The sequence below is a fragment of the Trachemys scripta genome, chromosome 1 (genome assembly GCF_013100865.1).
Source record: "Trachemys scripta elegans isolate TJP31775 chromosome 1, CAS_Tse_1.0, whole genome shotgun sequence".
Lineage (NCBI taxonomy): Eukaryota > Metazoa > Chordata > Testudines > Emydidae > Trachemys > Trachemys scripta.
The window spans coordinates 117,610,516-117,632,541 of record NC_048298.1 but is presented as its reverse complement, the minus strand read 5'-3'; the positions used below and the strand labels follow the sequence as shown (position 1 = coordinate 117,632,541).

Genomic DNA, 22,026 nt, shown 5'->3' with positions numbered 1-22,026 from the left:
CACCCTGACTGCGTCCCCCCTTGCGGACTTGAGGTATGCCTAAGTCCCAAGGGTTCAAACTCTTCAAGTCCTGCAACAAGCCCATGCCAACGGGCGACCCCCACGACACTTGCTTAAAGTGTGTGGGGGAAGCACACCAAGCAGACAAGTGCAGGATTTGTAAAGGGTTTCGCCACAGAACAAAAAAGGAGCAGGACTTTCGCCTCAAGCAGCTCCTTATGGAGGTGGCACTTAGACCGCAAGCCACATTGGTGCGGCAAGACGCGGCACTGAGCTTATCGGTGCACAGTGCCCCAGTAGCAGTGGTAGAAGCGGCATCGCGGAAGGACTCTGGAAGAAACTTGTGACACCACCGCTCCCTGGCACTGAAACCAGTGAGATCGACCCAGCACCGGTCCCATTCCCCGGTGCAGAAGTGTCACTGGAAGCAGGGGAGGAGTGGATCTCCGACTCTGAGACCCACCCCTTCGGAGCCGGCCAATGGGGCATGTCCCAGGGAGGAGCACCCAGTTCCAAAAACTTTGGAGCTGGCACCGTTGATTTCAGCCACCGTTGATTTCAGCTGGCACCGTTGATTTCAACCATCGAATCAGATGCCATTGGACTCCCTGAGCCAGGTCATTGAGGATGTGGAACTACCATCCACCCCAGACACCTTTGAGGCCGCGAGGGACCTCATCGCCATGATGGCGCCGTGGTCCCCGGTCCTTCGCACCACGCCTCCGGTGCCACAACATGTGGCACAGTCTCGAGGCAAACCGGCGATGCTTCGTCCCTCAAGGTCTGCAGGGACGGGACAGAGATAATTCTGGTGGCACCAGCGTGGCCTCAACAACACTGGTACACCACAGTACTGGAACTATCGGTGGACGCCCCGATCACGTTGCCTCTCCTCCCCGATCATGTTGACGCCCCAATCACTCAGGACCACAGTCATCTTCATCATCCTGACCTGTACTTCCTCCACCTCATAGCCTGGAATCTTCATGGCTAAACCCCATGGAGCTTCTGTGCTAGGAACAGGTAAGGGAGGTCCTACTCGGCAGCAGGAAGCCCTCCACTAGAGCCATGTATCTGGCAAAGTGGAAAAGGTTTACTTGTTGGTGTGACCAGCATCATACACTCCCTCTTCCAGCACCTGTACCTCTCATCTTAGAGTACCTTCTGCACCTGAAACAGTAAGGCCTGGTAGCGTCATCCATAAAGGTACATCTCACTACTATCTCGGCTTTCCACCCAGGAGTGTCTGGACACTATGTCTTTGCCATAGACAAAGACATGGTTGGCTGGTTCCTCAAGGGTCTGGAATGGCTTCGTCCCCAGATTAGACAGCCTGTTCCCTCATGGGACCTTAACCTAGTTCTTTCCAGGCTAATGAGGGCTCCCATTTGAACCACTGGCAACTTGCTCTCTTCTCTATCTGTTGTGAAAGTGAAATGAATTATATTAAAGAAATAGAATGAATTAAAGAATGCTGTATGTACCTTTAAGTAGAAATGAGAAATGCTGCAAGCCAGGGGGGGCAGGAAAGCAGACATTAACTGCTTAACTTGCCACTTAAGGGCAATTGGTGAAGCATTAGTCTTAGATCGATAAGAGTTAACAAGGAAGCAGGATATGCATATTATGCTCCATGCATATTTTACAATTTTGCTCTCTCTGTCCCTTTGTTTAGTTCGCACCCTTTTATCTGTATAAATAAGACTGTTCGAATCTTGCATGGAGGCTCACATTATCTGAATGTATTAGCAGAGCGCTGTGCTAATAAAACAGAGTGGTCTGACAAACTATGAGTCCTGAGTCTAACTTTGACACTGTCATGGAAGGTAGCCTTTCTGGTCACCATTACATCAGCAAGGAGGGTTTCTGAGTTAATGGCCCTTACCCCTGACCCACCCTATATGTTTTTTCACAGGGATATAAGGTGCAACTCCGGCCCCACCCGGCCTTTCTTCCTAAAGTTGTGTCACACTTCCACAGTAGTCAAGACATTTTCCTGCCAGTTTTTTATCCTAAGCCTCATGCCAGTTGCCGTGAGCAGAGACTGCACTCCCTGGATGTTCGGCGAGCACTAGCCTTCTACATCGAGTGCAGGAAGTCAAACCAGTTGTTCATAGTGGTGACAGACTGGATAAAAGGGCTCCCGATCTCATCTCAAAAGATATCTTCCTGGATCACGTCATGCATCCGCACGTGCTATGAGCTGGCCAAAATACCAGCCCCGGCTCTTACAGCACACTCCACAAGGGCTCAGGCCAAATCAACGGCATTCCTAGCCCAAGTCCCAATACAAGAAATCTGCAGGGCAGCAACTTGGTCCTTGGTGCACACGTTCACCTCTCATTACGCCATCATCTAGCATTCCAGAGATGATGCGGCTTTCGGCAGAACAGTGCTCCAATTAGCAATTCCATAACTTCGACCCCACTGCCTAGTTAAGGCTTGGGAGTCACCTAATTGGAATCAATATGAGCAAGCACTCAAAGAAGAAAAAATGGTTACTCCCCTTCTTGTAACTGTTGTTCTTTGAGTTATGTTGCTCATATCCATTCCAAACCCTCCCACCTTCCCCTCTTTCGGAGTAACCGGCAAGAAGGAACTGAGGAGACGCCGGGTTGACAGGGTCATGTATTGAGTGCCATGAAGGCACCACTCCAGGGGGCTCCACAGCCGACCCGACGCTTGCTGCTAGGGGAAAAACTTTCTGATGACTGTGCATGTGGCGTGCACACACCTCCAACAAAATAAACTGCTGTTTGCTTTACTGATCTAAGTAGTTCCATTGACTTCAATGTGACTACTCATCTGAGAAAAAGATTTCGCTTTCAAGATTTTGTTACTTGGTATCATCAAGGTCCAGTTCAGCTTCCCCTCTGGTCTGGTCACTTGTACTGGCAGGGATTGGTAGGCATCAGCCAAAGGTGTCTGGATTCTCTAGTTCAAATACCTTTTTCTGATGCTGCAGGGTATTTCTGTCTCACACTGAACTATTGGGAAAGGAATTTTTAGTGAACACAGTTGAAGTTACATTAAGCCTTGCCTTTTTAAGTTTGCTTAACACGTATGCCAAACTATTTTCCACATTCAGCTATCATTTGATCTCTCACCACAATTCTCCAAAATCAATTAAACACATTAAAATCTGTCAAATACGTATGAGGCTAATATTAATAATTATTCATTACATTAATAAGTAGGCATGAAACCCAATGTTGAATTCATGGTCTTCAGTTCCCACAAACTCTCTGGGACTCATCTTTATAGCCTCTCTGGTAGTTCCTTTAATGATGTCAGGGGGAAAAATATATTCTCATAGCTATTTTTCTGCTTTAATTCCTGTCCCTGTCCATTGCACTGGAATAAGGGTGAAGACTGTGGCTGTTCTCCCCACTTCATTTTCAGTTTGACAAGTGCATCAATGGTCTCTGCAGCAGAAGTATAGTATGCAACTGCCCGGTCTTCGTTACTTTTTGAGTATGGCTTAGTAGACCAGAATCCATTCGCTATGTGTGTTAGCCAAAAGCATGGTATCGCGATAAACAAATAATACTTAATATCGTCCCTTAAGTTGTCAAGTAAACTCAAAAAGCTCCTCTTAAAATCTTTCATCATCAGGATTATGTCTGTTCTGAGCAAGATGCATTTGTTTCAGCTGCTCATAGAAGGTTTTGCTTCTGACACGATCTCATTTTTTTCTCTATAATATTTAGTATCAGAGGGGTAGCCGTGTTAGTCTGGATCTGTAAAAAGCAACAGAGGGTCCTGTGGCACCTTTAAAATTAACAGAAGTATTGGAGCATAAGCTTTCGTGGGTGAATGCCCACTTCGTCAGACGCATGTGTTAGTCTTAAAGGTGTTAGTCTTAAAGGTGCCACAGGACCCTCTGTTGCTTTCTATAATATTTGTTGCCCTGTTAAGCTCCTCTTCCAGCTCTATTACCTTTCACTTATATATTTTGCTAATGGTTAACTGAAGATGAAGCTGTTTTTGAACTGATATTAATTAATAACCTGAAGAAGAGCTCTGTGTAAGCTCGAAAGCTTGTCTCTGTTGTCAACAGAAGTTGGTCTTTGTCTCTCTACTATCCTGGGACCAACACAGCTACAACAACACTGCAAACAACAAGGGAAGATATGAATTTTTGCACGACAACATTATGTATATTTTGAGCTTGGTTTCCTTTCACAGTGGTTCTGAGCATCTGTAGTGGTCTTATTTGCTCATTGGCCATGTCTGTCTATGTAATGAGCTATGTATTCTTAATCTGCAACACCTTAGCTGCTTGACTTAACTTTCTACAGTTTCTGTTTGCTTATTTCAGTCAGTAATTTACTTCTGCCATTTTAATACCTGATTTTCCTACTTGACTTTGAGTATTTGTTTACTTTGAACTGGCTATAATGCTTGTCCTTATCTCTGGAAATTCTGTTCTTTCATACCCTACTAATTCCTCTCACTGCTCTTTCTTCCTGGACACACGCAGGGAACTTCTAAATACGGATGATCTAGTTTCAGAAAACACTCCCCAAACTTAACCAAGTATTACTACATTTAACCAAGTACTACTATTAACCAAGTAATACTACAAGTATTACATCCTTGTCACAGTCTTCCTACAAATGAACAAGCTGTTCATACAAACAGGCACATTTGGGGCTAACAGTAAGTCACACCTAGATTTACTGGTGTATAGAATCTTGTAGCTTAACTTGAATTCTAAAAGGTCACCACTTTATACTATGCCACAATGAGATACACAGAATCTTGTAGGAGCTAGGGGTTACTTGAAAGTTGAGCTATGCAAAGTCTTAAACTTTTAGTAACATATCAGAAGGCTGATTCTCCTTCAGTAACCCCCCCATTAATTAGTATTGTTTAGCCAAAATAATTCAAGGCCAAGGAGTAAGAGCACTGCATATGGTAAACTAGATTCTGGACATTATTACTGCAAGTGAAACAGCAAGAAATCAGAGGAGCAAACGTAAAATACAATTTAGTGCATAAAAACACTGAGAAAATCAACCAGATATCATTTACTGGAATTGTCACACTGTGCATTCAATTAAAAAGTCAGTTGTGACTAGTAGTAATTTGGTTTAATAATTTGAAGTTAACAGACTTAAAAGTTAAAAGTTTCTGTTAACTAAAAAAAACTTAAATGGTAAAAAAAAAAATACTTAAAATGAATCAAATTTGTTAACCAGTGTCATCTTTATAGCTATTATATGAAATTTAATGAATGTCAGTATTTTGCAATAAGAACAACAGAGGGTGTAGTGTCAGGTTTCATCACCAGTGACTGTGTTCAGAAGTTGTCTAAGTTTCTCATTTGGAGATTAGATGTGGAAGCTATGTATTTTAATACAGGTAAGTATACTATTTAAAATGAGTGTGAGGATGCAAATACTTAGTCTGTCTTAAGATTCAGCATTTGATGGATGTTGGTTGGCAGGATTCAGTGGTGAGAGATGTAGATGATTTGTGTATATACAGGGAGCTGTCAACTTGTTTTCTCCTTTGAACCTCAGTTTGGTTCTCTGCCAGGGTCTGGTTCCTGCTGCCATTTGGTCCAATGGTACCAACAGGAATAAATGAACTTCCAAAACTGTTTGTATAATCTTCTCTACATTCAGATATGGCTTTCTCTAACACTGTAGTAGGGTGTCCAGACAGACACTGGACTGCTGAACTAGCAATTCCCAGCCTTATGTGAGTTGCTCTTATGAAAGAACTTCTCAGTTTCCCATCTTGGCATCCCTCATGTTACTTTCTCTCTAGATGTTGCTCCTTTTGTATCTGAACACAGAATGTCTAAAGACAGAACACTTCTTTGATAGTATAGTGGTCATCTTTCAGGTTACAAGAACGAAAAGTACTTGTGGCACCTTAGAGACTAACAAATTTATTTGGGCATAAGCTTTCGTAGGCTAAAACTCACCTCATCAGATGCATGCAGTGGAAATACAGTAGGAAGATGTATATATACAGAGAAAAAATGGGGGTTGCCATACCAACTCTAAGGAGACTAATCAATTAAGGTGGGATATTATCAGCAGGAGAAAAAAAAACTTTTGTAGTGATAATCAGGATGGCCCATTTCAAACAGTTGACAAGAAGGTGTGAGTAACAGTAGGGGAAAAATTAGCATGCGGAAATAGTTTTTAGTTTGTGTAATGACCCATCCACTCCCAGTCTTTATTCGAGCCTAATTTAACGGTGTCCAGTTTGTAAATTAATTCCAGTTCTGCAGTTTCTTGTTGGAGTCTGTTTTTGAAGTTTTTTTGTTGAAGAATTGTGATGTTTAGGTCTGTAATTGCGTGTCCAGGGAGGTTCAAGTGTTCTCCGACCCCCATTTTTTCATGTTCTCTGTATATCTGATATATATCTTCCTACTGCATGCATCTGATGAAGGGGGTTTTAGCCCACAAAAGCTTATGCCCAAATAAATTTGTTAGTCTCTAAGGTGCCACAAGTACTCCTCGTTCTTTTTTGCTGATACAGACTAACATGGCTACCACTCTGAAACCTTTCAGGTTACAGTTAGCTCTTCCTTTGATCTTCAGTTTACAATCTTGATGGCCACAGCTCAGCTTTTACCTTCTCCTTGCACGGTCTGAATATACATATCAAAATGTGCTGCTTCCTTCTGTTTCTCGCTGATATTTTAATGTTAATACCTTATTTGTATATTCTGTGATGAACTGTATCTTTAAAAATTGTAGTTTATTATGTGTTTGTTTCTGTGGGAGACAGAATGGACAATGGCTCTTCAACAAACAGCCTTGTTATCCTGTTACTGATTGTCAGGGTGTAATAGAATTTTGCCTTGCTCTGAGATAACTTTATGGGGTTTTAAAAAATAATAGCTGCCTTTGACATTCCTGAGTGTACAACTGCCTTACTCCCAGCTCTTGTCCTTGGTGGAGAAAGCAGATTTGTAAGCTAACACAGCTGAAGTCAAATTAACCTATCGCTTACCAGTTTGTCCCAGGGTCCCTTTACATTTTATAATTTTGGAGAATCTTCAATAAATATAAAATGTTAGCTCTAAGGTTACTAAAATAGATTTGAAGGAAGGGGATCATTACACGTAGGGTGTTTTATGCAAAAGCAGCAGCATAGAAAAATATGTGACGATATCTATGCGAGAAGCTGCCAAAAAGGAGGACAAATTGGCATCAAAATATACGCTCCCCAATTTTGAGAAGTTGTTATTGGTACTCATATGAAGTGCAGCCAGATACCACAATAATGGGTGCCTTATAGATACTGGATTACTATTATTTGATTTATGTAATTCTGGTAGTTGTGCACAAGACTTTATCACAGCTCAAGTGTACCAGATAAAAGAGAGAATCCCTGACTTACTGGATTTACAGACTAAAGGCATTGAGTGGCTGTAATACAATGCTATGCACCTAAACAAAGGATAATGTGTGGCCATTGTAACTAGAGTGTATCACTGAACAAGTGGGTTTTCTGGGCCTTTGTACAGAAGGGCAAGGACTGACCATTATAGGGGTAAGTCCCCACTTAGAGAGAACAAGGGGAAGACTCTGTCTTTCTAGGGCAGATAAGAAATATGTCATAAATGTGATCAGTTAATTCACTGAATTAAATTATACAGTAATCAATGACTGTTTTTAACATTTTAGCTAGTGATCACAGTGAAGAAAGTTTTAAATCTCATATAGGCCGTTACAAATTATCACATGTAGATTTTACTTAAGTCAGATGTTATCCTAAGAATTTATGATTTGCTCAGTTTTTTAATCGTTCTTAGTGCAAAGACAATAGCAGTTCTTTCATCAGTGTCAAGTACATCAACTCCTCCTAGTTTAATTTAGATTAATATGCTGATTTGTTTTTTGCAGAAGGCTAGTACTTTCGCAGATTCTGACAGTGGAAATATGGATGTGGTCATAAAAGATAAAAATATCACTTTCTGTATTTGGGGAAACCTCAAGAAGAATCCAAGGTACAGTACAAAAGTGAACTTATTTCAAATTAGCTCTATCTTTGTACATCTCTATGTAATAAAGACTCAGGGCCAGTTTCTGACAACCCTTATTCATGTTGAGTAGCACTTTACTTCACAAGTGGCCCTCATCTGCCTGGAGGGAGGGGGGAGTGTGCCAAACACTGGAATTGTGGAAGACAGCTGTAAGACTGCCTGCTGAGGACTCCCTCGCAAGCCCTAGTGTAGGGGGTCTGCTCAGGGTAGGATGGTTATGTTGGGGCAGGGCTACAGCACTCTGGAGTGTTAGGACAGCACTGCAGCCTATAGGGCAGCCTAGGGAGGCTTCTGTAACTTGTGCCCCACAGAACTGTTTAAATTATTCTATGTGCGGCAAAGGAGCCTTGAATCAGGAGAGTGTAAAAGTGTTACGTTAGCATCCTTCGATTGGGCACAGAATATGCTGCACCTTTTAAAGCACAGCACAGAATCTCACCCAATGTTCCTAAGCAAAACATGGAGGTTTATGTGTGGAAGATTTTATAATTCTAGCCAATATCTTCTTGTATTAAAATGGGCAGAAGGAGAGTTCTCATTTGAACAGGTCTCTGTCTGCTTGGTCAGAAATGGGACCTCCAGTCAGACTATGGCAGGCCAAAGATCCATGGGGGAAAAAGGCCCAAGTTCTTGGGTATCTGATTTGACACAGAATTGATCTCCTTCTGTATGCCTTCTAGCCCATTTCCTACAGTGGCACAGAGGCAGGTGATGTGCTTGTTCTCCTAGCTTGACTCTCTTTACCTTAAGTGCCTCCTCAGCTTGTTTGTGAAAACTGTGGAGAGGGACTTAATACAGACAGCAGCTGCATTAACCTATGCAGAAATGTGCCTAATAAATGAGTCCAATTTACCTATGAGGATGCTATATAGAACAGCTGACTCCTCCCCTTCTCTGCCTGGCCATGATCCTTAACTGCATGCAGAGTTTAATTCTTTTAATTCTGTTTTAGCTATCTTGGAGGGGCTGGTGGCAGCTCTCGGTCCTGGGTGAGCATGTGATGACCATCTAACCTATTTTTCCAGTTTTGTTCCCCAAACTGTGACATATGGTAAAAGGCAACATAGGTTCCTGTATTACTGTGATAAATGTACTGGAATATTGAAGTGTGATGTACAAATAATTATACTGACTTTACTAGAGCATTCTTTTGCTTTAATTCTCTGTTTACAGATTTAAAAATCATATGTTTTGTGATGCAGAAAATGGATTTGATCTTCCAAAGACAGTGGCCACAAGTGATGTTGCTGTCCGCATCTTGCACACTCATTATGATCATATTTCCCCACTACAACTCATTCCCAAACTGCATTTAAAGGTGCAAGCCCCAGAAAGCAAACCAGAATTAACTGTGCTTTATGATATGAAAGAAGAAAAAGAAGAGGAACAAAAGAGTGGGGAAGACAGCAGCCTGGTAATTGAAAAGGAATCTGATGGAAGAAAGGTAAGAAAGATGTAAAAGGTACAGCATGGACAATGCTGTCAGTTAATACCTAGCTGCATAGTATTAGCATCTTAACAGATCTTTACATGTCTCCCTTGTGCCTTAGAAAACAAAAAAAAGTCCTTAAAATGTTCATTCTCTTTATAAAATAATTCCTCCTTTTTGGAGAAGGTCTTGCAGTTGAGTTCCTTATAACTAAAAATGGGCCTACCACAAAAGTACTAGCGGTTCAGTACCCTGAAAAGGTAAGGGAGCAGATCCTGAGATCTTAACTCAAGTTTTATCCAAGTGAAGTTCTTCTTACGTCAACGGGAGTTTTCCTCGAGGAGGACAAAGTAAGAGCTAAATATCTCAAGATTTGTCCTATAGTGAATTTTTAAAACACTTTTAAACTGTAGTCTCTAAGCACTTAGATACAAAAACTAAAACCAGATAGAGCCAAATTCTGTTGTTATTTACACCATATAGAATTTAGCTCCATAGGTGACAAAGCTATCCATAAGCACTGTTGCCACCACCAACTAAACAAAAAAACAAGACTAAACTAAATCAGCTACATGCCACATCACATAAAAAATACATCGTACCCTGAAGATCACCAAACCCAAGCTCAGGCAAACCACCAAGACTAGAAAATGACAAAGCCAGTGATTCTCAACTGGAGAAGGCTCTGCAGCAGTCCTGCAGAATTCAAACCAAGGACGTGACAGCAAGAGCATCTCAGTCAATCTTAACTGCTGTGGCAGGATGTTCAAAAACACTGAACCTTTTGAGTCAATTCCACAAAGACTTTTGTATAACCAATCTTCTTCTGCCCACTCCAGGAGGCCATGGCTTGTTCCTTGAAACTATCCAAAGTATCCTAAGCCTTCTCCCTTCCTTGCAGTCACACCCTTCCCTATAGTCCCTCTCATTTCTGGTTATCTTCTCAACCACCTGCCTTTTGAGATCTGCTGGGTTTACCAAGACTGGCAAGCTCTGAAGCCACACAAGGTGTGAGATGAACAAATTGCAATCTTACAAATTTGGGGGCTATCTAGCTGCACCATCCATTGTAGACCACAAGTGAGGGAAAGTCCAAATTCTTAGGAATTTGAAGTAACCATCCTCAGCTTAGGGCACAGCACACAGATTGCCACACCTGCTGGACTGCCATGGATCTTGAGAGATAGGGGAAGGAGAAAAGAAAGACCAGCAATCTGAGAGTAGAAATGACTGTTTTGATGGAAAGTTGTAGTAGGAATGAAGATTTGTGATTGTTGTGGATGGGAGTGGGATCAGGGCATGGATAATACCAGATACAATTGTAAGACATCACTGTAAGAGGGTCATTCAAAAATGTTAATAAGTATATTAGAATGAACTGATTCTGTTTACAGAAAATTCAGTTTTCAGAGTGGTAGCCGTATTAGTCTGTATCAGCAAAAACAACGAGGAGTCCTTGTGGCACCTTAGAGACTAACAAATTTATTTGGACATAAGCTTTCGTGGGCTAAAACCCACTTCATCAGATGCATGGAGTGAAAAATACAGTAAGCAGTATATATATTGCAGCACATGAAAATTCAGTGTCCCACAAACCACACACAGGAGTCCAACACTGTCAGGACAGTCTGAAGGGGTGCAAAGTAGGTTTTAGAATGGAATGGGTCTTTACTCTGGTGTTGTGGTTGTTTAGTCTCTGTATGTTGATGTCTAGTTTTTCCACTAGAGGGTTGGCAAAATACCATCTCTATCAATCTGAATCTCTTCCAAGTGATATCCCATAGTTGTACAATGGCTTTTTTTTTACTCTTATTAGCTTCTATGACTTGTAGATTAACAGGCAGTTCTAAATTACTCTGATTCTGCTGCCAAACTTTCTGGGTAAATAACTGTAAACTATCATTTTTACATCTTATTAACATATATTTACAGCAGTGGTTCCTGGCCTTGTTGTGTCTCCCTCTACCACATTTGCTGCAGAGCAGTGCCTGAGGCAAGTCATCCCCACTCCCTGTTTCCTTTACATAGGGTTGCCAATTTTGGTTGGTAGTATTCCTGGAGGTTTCATCACATGACATAATCTTTAATTCAAGATTAATCTTTAATTCCTGGAGAGTCCAGGACAATCCTGGAGAGTTGGTAACCCTACTTTTATACCATGACACATCTCACCTGTCTTATTGTCTTTCTCCTGTATTTTTCTGGCTTTTGCTTTTCATTCCTGGTTAAGCTCCTTACCTTGTTCTTTTTCCCACTCTTCTCCTCTCTCTTCCAAGTCTAGTTCCCTCTCCCCCAATCCTCACTCTTTTCCTGTTCCCACCTCAGGGATCCGCTTCTCTGAACGCCGGTTGCTCACCTGGGATATCTTTTATAGTTCTGTTTGCCCTTAGTTTTTTTCTTCCCCCATTTTTTTCTCTAGTTCTGTCCCTCTTTCTGCTGCTGTATGGTCTCTCTCTGTTCCCCTGCAGGGCAGGCATTCCATACAGGTCTGCAGGCTGCCTCTTGCCACAATTCCCTCACACAGTGTATACGGAGAAGCACTTTAGCACTTTAGCTCCGTCTAGCGGAGGGGGAACAAACATGCAATAAGTGCCCGGCTACTTTCCCCATTACTATGCCTCTCAGAAGTCTGGCACAACAGGGGTGAGGGCACATCTAGGATGAAAATCCAAAACGTACAATAACTTTGTGAAAAGGGAAAACAATGAGAGGTATGAAAAGTCTCATAGGGTAGGTACAAACGAAAGAGTCAGGATATCTGAATTCTATGTTTGTTTCTATTACAGTTCCTATCTTTCACCCTGCATTAGCTTTCTCATCAGAAAAATGAGGCTAGTAATAATTACTTCACATAGTGCTGTGAGGCTGAATTCATTAATATTTGAAAAGTGCTTTGGGATTTTTGGAGGGAAGCTGCTATAGAAATGCAAACGTGTTCTCTCTATTTATATATTTAATATGTAAAGCTGATTACCTGACTTTGACAAAATCCAGACTGCCTGAGACAATGTTTTTGTACCAAAACCTGGTTTTGTCAGCTAGCAAAAAAAAAAAAAAAAAAAGAAGAGTGCCATAATGATGCATTCTGGATATTCCTACACTATGGCCCCAGTGAGCTTCATGCACATCTCATTGCATAATGAGGGCCTTACTCATTCTCCCGAGGTTTTCATTTTCACAAAGAAGCTACACTATTTTTAATTGCACCTGTCTCACTGTAACCTAAAAACACTATATTTTGTTTTTATATGTTTGTTTTTTAAATAGAGTGCCATCTCTTTCAAAGACATTACTAAAATCGATCCTGGTGAAAATGAGAAGCTAGAAGAGGAATCTGATAAGAAATTAGAAAATGTTAGCACCATTTCAGGAGGTACTCAGATTTTACATACAGTATTGCATAATTATATACATTTTTAAACTTCTGATTTTACTCTAGGCAAACATTGGAGCATACAAAACCAGTGTATATAATGTAGCACTGACACCTACATGGACAGTACAAAGATGTTGTAGATATTGCTCTCATTTTATATATTTATAAAATATAATATGTACAAGTGTCTTGAGATTCTAGCTAGGTATCTGTCGTGGGTGAATAAGGTTCTTCCCTTGTTTCTGAGTTAGGCTGCGATTGTCAGTTATTGAAGCTTATGCATAACTGGGAGCCCAGGAATACTTCCTTACTTAAGCATGTACTTACGTAAGATGCTTAAGTGCTTAGCTGAATCAGGGCCATAATCCCAGGAAAGAGATCAGTGCTAGTTGTAGTCTTCTTTCTCATATCAATCAGCCATCAGTTTCTCCAAGACTTTTAGATTCTTCAGTTTAGTAAAAACATTGATTTATTTCTTACACTTTCTTCTAAAACAAGATGACTGTGTGTTGTGCAGCATTGATTATCTGAGCAATAGAGCCTTTTACCTGTTTAAAAGAACTTTCCTGTACGTGCTGCCCCAGCAACCAAACTTTCAGGTTCACATCTAGGGATGACCCAGGTAGGTATTTCCCCTGGGATTTTTCCAAGGAGTGGATTTTAGGCATTTAGCTCTCTTAAGTGCCTTTAAAAATCCCAGGCTTAATATTAACTAAGACCTGTGCTGAGAAATGGTATAATTATCTGTATTTGTTTAAGGTCTTTTTTCTTCATTGTTTTAGTGTGAAAAAGTATGTAAAGAGCAAAGTGTCTTCTCTATTTGAATATATTTTTACAAGTGTTAAAAAAGATCTTAATGATTTAGCTTGGGAGAACAAGTATTTAGCTTTGTTTAGAAGAAGTTTGGTTTTTTTTTTATTAAAAAAAAGGAACGCCAAAGTTGTAGTAAATAGTACAGTGGATTTACTACATAGATTAGTATATTATACTATTAAATATACAGAGAGCTTAAATTGTAGTATGCGCACAGTATACTATAAAAACTACACACAATATGTGAGCATATATAATATTCATTTGAAACTAGCAACCCTTTCCCATCTCACTCTAAAAAAGACCTGGAAACACATCACACTTGATATTTTTAATTTGTTGAGATTATCTCATTTTAAAAAAATGTAGTCTTTTATTTAGTAAGTTTTATAGTAGTTACTTTATCTTGTGTTATTGAACAGAGTTTAAGTGGATCCTCATAATAAATTGTTTTCCTTATATTATGATACCTAATAACATATTTTTCATGCATTTTGAACATTGCTAGTGACCATCCAGCCACCTACATATTGTTAGAGGGTGAAAGTCCTATATTATTTTCTTTAAGTGCTTAGAACTTTTAAAAAACATTCACCATTGGAAAGTCTCTTAAGAATTTTGGTAAGGAATTTCCTCTACTCTGCCATTTCGGATTCTCTAAAGAATTTTGTTCCACAAATTCATCACCCTCCATCCCCTACTGTGTTAAGCATCTTCCTTTTCTAACTTCAGTTTGTGGCCCCATGTTTGCCTTACATGCACTTTGCATAACCCCTATAGCATGCACTTTCCATAACCCCTGTAGGATTTTATATAACATGGGGGCCAAGTTCTCCCTGTTAGTTATAACCAGTGCAACCTCACTGACTCCAGACCAGATTCTACTATCATTTACTGTTGTGAAACTCCATTGCGTTTATTGAGGTTGCACAGATTATACCTAAGACCCTGATTCTGTAGGTGAATCTGCTTGAGCAGACCTGTGAAGTCACTTACAGAATCAGGGCCTAGTAGTAGGAGAAATGCACCCTTCTCTTCAAAATCTCAGTACTAAAAACCTAAGAAGATGGTGTAATCATTAGGTATGGATTAGTAAATCCATTGGTGGTCATAGTCTAAGCAGCTACAGAATGCCTTGGTTACAAAGGAACTCCAAGTGCCCATAGGTAGCACATCAGCCATATGCCTAATTATAATTGGAGGCCCTACAGTTCTTAATTTAAGGCCCCACAAAACCTAAGTCCAGCCCCGAATAAGCCTTCTATTCATTTTTGTTGCCTGTCCAGTTTTATCCATTCCAGTGAATCCTTTAAAAAATCCATAGACCACCAGAAGGTGGCGCTGAGCTATTGCAGCGTAGAAAGCCATTTAAGTACATATTTAGATGCTGTATGTGCAAAAAGCATTTGGGATTTGAAATCTTGGTACTTTATTCAGACATTGAATTAATACATGATATTTGGTTGTTATTTAGTTCAGGTTGCACCACTGCAGGTGGCCACTGATGAAAAAGAAGAAGAGATAATTGGCGAAAATATAGTTGATTTGCACCAGTTCACACCAGTGGGTGGAGTGTACCTTATTGATGCACTGAAGCTCCCACCTCAAGCCAAACAAATCAAAGGCTGGACCATGGTGGAAGTAGGTCAAGATCTGAAGCAAAATTGCACCCAATGAATCTCTTTTAGTTCTGATTACCCTGGAAAGAGTTGCCACAGTTCTGGAGATCTCTCAATATAGAGTTCACACAGTATAAACAAACAGTTCTATCCTAGGGTGACCAGATCACACAGGTGAAATATCGGGATGTGGGAGAGAGGGGGAGGGTGTGTGGCAGGGGGAAAAAAAAAAGCCGGCGGCGGAGCAAAAAAAAAAAAAAAATTTGCGTCCCGACCAAAGGTAGGTCGGGATGCAGGACAAATAAGCAAATATTGGGACAGTCTCGATAAAATCAGGACATCTGGTCACCCTATTCTATCCTTTGAGTTTCTGTGCACTGAGATTAAAAGCTGAGTTTTCAAATCATGCTCCTCAGTTGCATCTGCAAACTTTCTTATATAACTGTGGCATCCTTATAATGGATGTGTATGCATTCAGACAGGTATTCACACAGCCAGTTCTGTTAAATGGAGGTAGCACAGACACCTGAAATCACTGCATTTGAAAATGCTCCTAAAGATGGTGGTTAAAGGAAAAGGAAGTCCTTGCTTCATTTTATAAACAGAAGGATGTGTTAAAGCCTATGATTGTGATAACAGAGCTTTGAGTTTAATTCCAGGCTCTGCTGAAGACTTTATGGTCCTTGGGCAGCATGCCTAAGTTTCCCAATTGTAAAATTTGAGATCACATTTACCTGCATCACAGGATTTTTGTGATACTCATCTCATTAATAGACATAATTTACATAAACTGCATCTAGCTCAAGTAAATATGTTCATTGAGGGACTGAGACATATAACTCCTCATCCCTAACCCAGCACCTTCATGTAGAGCTGCAATACAGCCCCCAGTGCAGGCAGTACTTGAATGTCATACATATGGGCTGGAGTAATAGCTGTCGCCCCTCTCTGTAGCTGTACAGTGTTTGTAGAAAGCCCTTTAAGATCCTCAGATGGAAGATGCAGAAGAAGCAAAGTGTAATTTGCAAAGTTACACAGATGTGTAGAATTATCAAATGATATATAAAGTTTTTAGCTCTTTAAATTGTATTTTATTGAACTCTACAGAGGACCAAAGTGGCTTACAAAATTTAGTAGTCTATTGCTGTTGACATTTTCTCTTTTCTTCACCTCCCCATCAAAGTTACTCGATATAGGATTGGAGACATATCCGTATCCTCCAGAATCAGAAGAAACTGAAGATGCCACATATCCACGTATAGGGGTGATTCTTAGACTTCTTGACAGTGTGATATTTTTTGAGGAACCTATGGTTGCCAGATGGGATTCTGCAGGTACAGTAAGTCTTCAGCCAGCTGTTAAACACACATACTAAATCCAAAAACCTTTCTTAAGTTCAAGTCCCAGAATTCAGATCTGGATTTTAATTTTTCCAAAGTTCATGGAGTATTTGGAACTCAGACTTTGGCAAGTCCCATTATAAAGATGAGATCCAGTTCAGATCCAGAGTTCGGTATGGGCCCTTCGCTGTTCATTATCCTTTGATTTTTGAAAGCTTAACATTCAATTGGTGCAGAATTTCTAATAGACTCAAGATTTTGTTGCTCCCTTATTCAAACAGTCTTTATTCTGTAAATTATTTAGAAGTAAGGAAAATGTTGTATAGTGTTTCAGTCCTCATTCAACGATATCTCTTGGCAATTGGCTCCATTAAAAAAATCTTTCTAAAATGATGATAAGCTATTATCTCTGTTTTACTGTTTGGGTTTACATGTTTTAGCTCCCATATAGTGTAAATATTAGAGCAAGATAGAGAAAGGTATTTCATTTTGTGAAAGATTTCAATATTTCAGTATTTAATTTCATTCTGATTAGGAATAAAAGCCCAAAATTCTCTGTGAAAGGGGATTGAATCCTAGCTCTGAGACAGTGTGCCTGGAATGCTGTCCTGGCACTGCACATCCTGGCGTCCCTGGGTGCCAGATCGTGGAAGTCCTGGTTTCAGAATTTTCCTTGTTTCTGGAGATAACTTAATCAAAATTGAACGGCGTCTGCAGAACGTTTTGATTTCAATAAATTGGTAAATCCCCGTGAAAAAATGTTTTGTCCAAAGGTTTTTGGTCAGTTGTAGTAAATATGTTGTTCTTCCAGTGCTTGCTCATGTCCATTCCATGTTAGGTGTGTGTGCTCACCACATGCACCGGTACTAGAAGTGTTCCCCGCAGTGGTAGATGTAGGGCTGGCTCTGGAACCCTCTGGAGTGACGCGCTATAAGAGGCACCGGCAGCCCTCCCCCCACCTTCAGTTCCTTCTTACCGCCAGTGATGGTGCTGGAACATCCTCTTGCTCCTGTCTATTCCACAGTAGGTGTGCGTGCTCGCCACCTGCACCGGTGCCAGAAGTTTTTCCCTTAGCAGCATCCATAGTGGGGGAGCACCGCCGCGGCCCCCGGAGTGGCACCGACATATCGCGCCATAAAGGGGGCTGCGTGCTCCCCCCACCCTCAGTTCCTTCTTGCCGCCAGTGAAGGTAGTCGGAACTTTGTGCTCCAGCTTTGCAGCATTTCTAGCCTGAGTGGTATCCAGCTTTCACTGAAGTTACTTGTTGATCTTTTCTCTGTTACTGCCGGGCTCGGGGCATGCCCCGTGGCCCAGGCTTCAAGTCGTGCAACTCTTGTCGCAATTCTGTGCCCAGAAGCGATCCACACACTCAGTGTCTTCGCTGTCTGGGCGAGGCTCACATTAGTGAGAAGTGTAAAATTTGCTGCTCCTTCAAGCCGCGAACAAAGAAAGAGCGTGACTCCAGAACTCCATCTTGGGGCTGGACTTTGCATAGGAGGGAGGAGAGGGGGTCTACACCCACAAGAGAGAGTCTACTTAAACCCATGGGAGACCCCTCCATTTTGTCTTCAGCTGGCTAAGGAAGGAGCCTCTCCACCACCACCACCCTCCCCCCCCACAGTATACTTGAAGGAAACTGGAAGAAAGGACAGTAACTACAAGGGGTGTGAGTGATTGCTGGACCCAGGTTAAAAGGAGATTAGCCTGTAAAAGGGAGCATTCTGGAACTGGTGAGGAACTTATCTGTATTTAGTTTGATTAGACATAGATTTGCGCATTTTATTTTATTTTGCTTGGTGACTTACTTTGTTCTGTCTGTTACTACTTGGAACCACTTAAATCCTATTCTCTGTATTTAATAAAATCACTTTTTTCCTCATTAATTAACTCAGAGTATGTATTAATACCTGGGGGAGCAAACAACTGTGCATATCTCTCTATCAGTGTTATAGAGGGCGAACAATTTATGAGTTTACCCTGTATAAGCTTTATATACGGGGTAAAATGGATTCATTTGGATTTAGACCCCATTGGGAGTTGGGCATCTGAGTGCTAAAGACAAGCACGCTTCTGTGAGCTGTTTTCAGGTAAACTTGCAGCTTTGTGGCAAGTTATTCAGACCCTGGGTCTGTGTTGGAGCAGACGGGAGTATCTGGCTCAGCAAGACAGGGTGCTGAAGTCCTGAGCTGGCAGGGAAAACAGGAGCAGAGGTAGTCTTGGTACATTAGGTGGCAGCTCCCAAGGGGGTTTCTGTGATCTAACCCGTCACATCACCTACTGTGGAATACACAGGAGCAATCACTAGAAGAAGAAAGGACAGTTACCTGTTCCGTAACTGGCGTTCTTCGAGATGTGTTGCTCCTGTCTATTCCACATCCCACCCTCCTTCCCCTCTGTCGGAGTTGTCTGGCAAGAAGGAACTGAGGGTGGGGGGAGCACGCAGCCCCCTTTATGGCACGATATGTCGGCGCCACTCCAGGGGTCGCAGCGGTGCTCCCCCACTACAGATGCTGCTAGGGGAAAAACTTCCGGCACCGGTGCACGTGGCGAGCACGCACGCCTACTGTGGAATAGACAGGAGCAACATCTCGAAGAACACCAGTTACGGAACAGGTAACTGTCCTTTACTTACCTTTCGTAACTGGTGTTCTTTGAGATGTGTTGCTCACGTCCATTCCATGACCCACCCTCCTACCCCTCTGTCGGAGTTCCAGCAAGAAGGAACTGAAGGAGGGGCAATGGCACCTCTTACACCGGCGTATACCCATGCCATTTTAGAGGGTGCCAGAGCCGGCCCTATGAATACCACTGGGGAAAAACTTCCAGCATCCATGCATGTGGCAAGCACACACACCTAACATGGAATGGACATGAGCACCACATCTCAAAGAACAACAGTTATGAGAGGTAACTAACCATTTTTTTTCCTCAATGTGCAAACAACCAAATTACAATAGCCTGCTTGAATAGAACTAACTTACCATTAATAGTGCTGCAGTTCCTCTGTGCCATTTATTTTAGTCGCAACAGTGTAACAGTACTCATTGATGGTTATGAGAAAAATTACAGCTAGAAAATTTAGATTATAGTATATAAATCTATCTTGAGCCACATTCTACTTTCAAATCATATATATTTAAAAGGCCAAACACTGTTCTCACACCAGTGTTAGTCCAAAGTACCCCCTCTGGACTTCAGTAAAGTTATTCCTGGTTTATATTAGTGTAATAAAGTGGAATTTGACTCTATTAATGTTCGAGAGTAGTATTTATTATAAATGAGCTCCCAGACTGTTAGCTGCACCATCATCCATGTTTTCATTTTAAGTTATCATTTTTAGGCTAGGGAAAATTTTGATACCAATTGTAAGACTATCTTTCTCTTAACAGCTATTATCTGTATTATATGCCTAATATTCTCCAGAGCTCAGCATACCACTTGACCCAAAGTAAATGTGATGTATCGTACTACCACTACCAAAAGCAACAGCGCTAACAATTTTTCCCTCTCTTTTTTTTAAATATACAATATAGGCAAACAATGGAGAACTGATGGTATCAGTGACATAAAGTACAAAATGAAAGAGAAACAAATCTCTTTTGAGATGGATGCTTTTTATACAATCACACTGATTCAGGATGCTCACCTCAATATGCCATACCAGTCATGGGAACTGAGACCTAATGGCACAGATGAATTACTTTTCACGGTTGTTACAGCCTTTGCAGAAGTTCAAATGCAAATTAAGGTACAGTAAATGTCTTGATACATGCAACTCCAATAACATGCAATGGTTATTTAGGCCATTTTCAGAGCTAATGTTTGAGTTCAGGCTGCCCTAGTAAGGATGAAAGTGTGAGGATATTTGTGTATTGACCTCCCCTCCTGGAATTGGGAAGGTGCAGGGTAGGGAATAGAACTGGTGCTTTAGCCTAGGTTTTTGCCCAGCAGGCAGCATACTGCTGACAGAGTTTAATGAATGTATTTTGAAAGCTGCAGCTCCCACCATCCCATGTTAAATTTAGGGCCATCTTACAAAGCACAACTCTCCACAAATTACCCCTCTTTCCCCCTTTTATTTTAGGAGTCTTAAAAGGCAGCTCTGCAACTAATCTGCTATTTTAATGATACTTGCTCAGTGTAAAATCTCCTCCTCTGACTTACACATACAAATCTACCTTCTAGTTACCCTCAAAATCTGACAGGTATCTGCCAGCTGAATTAAGATCCACTCTGGGGGCAATGTGCTGACGCACTGCTTAAGCTCTCGAGGCGGGGAACATTCTAGAGGCAGGGGTGAACGGAGCAGATTAAGTGCTAGGCAATAGCAAACATGCCTCCTTCCCAGTCTGTACACACCCCCACTTGAAGTTTTGGTCCTGGCTGCTATTGGTTGGTAGTGCTGGGGATATGGGGTGCAGGTGAATGTGTATGCATCAGAGGTATTTATAAAGTAGTCACTATGGGACTTAGGATCTGGAGAAAAAACTTGTTTTTATTGCATTGTGCAACAGGGTAATCAGTGTATGCTGTCTTCAGTCATGGTGGATGGGAGTGAACAACTTTCCCACTTGACAGGAAAATGGACATCTCTAATTGACCTGATCATTGCTTTGAAAAAGGCTGGTGTGAACATTTTCCCATCAGACTACTCTTACAAGTACGTCTGCGTGAACAAGAAGGTGAGACAGCTATGAACTATTTTTTTTTTTAAATCCAATTTTCTACTTGTAGACAACATTTTTTGGCACAAAGGTGGATCTACGCCACCCAGAACCCATGGGTACCTGGGTAAGACAGCTTGCAGAGCCACCCAAAGGACCAGGAACCAGAATCCGGCCCACTGTCTTTTGAGCGCAACTTGCTTTTCAGTATGGTAGTCTAGCATAAAGTGGGGTGATTTGTTGGATCCGTGGTTTCTGATTTGTACCCTTTATGTTACAGACTCCACTAGCAGAATTCACAACTTATCAACAGATGGCGCTGGTTGCATCTGCTTTTGCTTTCAGTTGGAGCAAGTGGAATCTGGCATCTGGTCAAGATCAAGTAGTTTTTAAGGTTGCTCTTTTAGACTTAGTCCACAGAAACAATCCAGAATAATGTAACGTAAGACTAGATAAGCAACATTGAACTACAGGTAGCTCATGACCTTTCTCAGAGCAGGGCTCTTGCCTGGCAGTTTTAATAGCTTTAGAATTAGCTGCTTTTGGAAGTTTTACAAAACTTTGTGTACTACACTGATTCTCTAAGGGCTGGCCCCTGGTGTACTCACCTATGCCTTTCCTAAGTAACAGTCATTTGGCTATTGAGATTGCATCTCTTTGGGTCTTCCATTACTCTGCTTTACAGGTCACCTGGCATATATAACTGTTAGCTTGGTTATGAAAGTTTAGAGCAGTCCAGGGCTACCTGCTTTCTCTAGCTGTATAGGTGGG

General features: G+C 41.4%; 1 protein-coding gene across 5 annotated transcripts in view; it reads left to right on the top strand.

Moving 5' to 3' along the window:
- The window catches only part of CFAP94 (cilia and flagella associated protein 94), a 46,376-nt gene that overhangs the window by 21,883 nt on the left and 2,467 nt on the right, over positions 1-22,026 (top strand). For 4 of the 5 annotated variants that reach the window (XM_034782743.1, XM_034782744.1, XM_034782751.1 and 1 more), the window contains 8 exons: positions 7,875-7,978; positions 9,188-9,458; positions 12,711-12,816; positions 15,107-15,273; positions 16,435-16,585; positions 20,125-20,339; positions 21,106-21,273; positions 21,536-21,649. In XM_034782743.1, coding sequence (XP_034638634.1) covers positions 7,875-7,978; positions 9,188-9,458; positions 12,711-12,816; positions 15,107-15,273; positions 16,435-16,585; positions 20,125-20,339; positions 21,106-21,273; positions 21,536-21,649 — 1,296 coding nt within the window. The remainder of the gene's footprint in view (positions 1-7,874; positions 7,979-9,187; positions 9,459-12,710; positions 12,817-15,106; positions 15,274-16,434; positions 16,586-20,124; positions 20,340-21,105; positions 21,274-21,535; positions 21,650-22,026) is intronic. The other variant, XM_034782745.1, reaches the window with a different exon arrangement.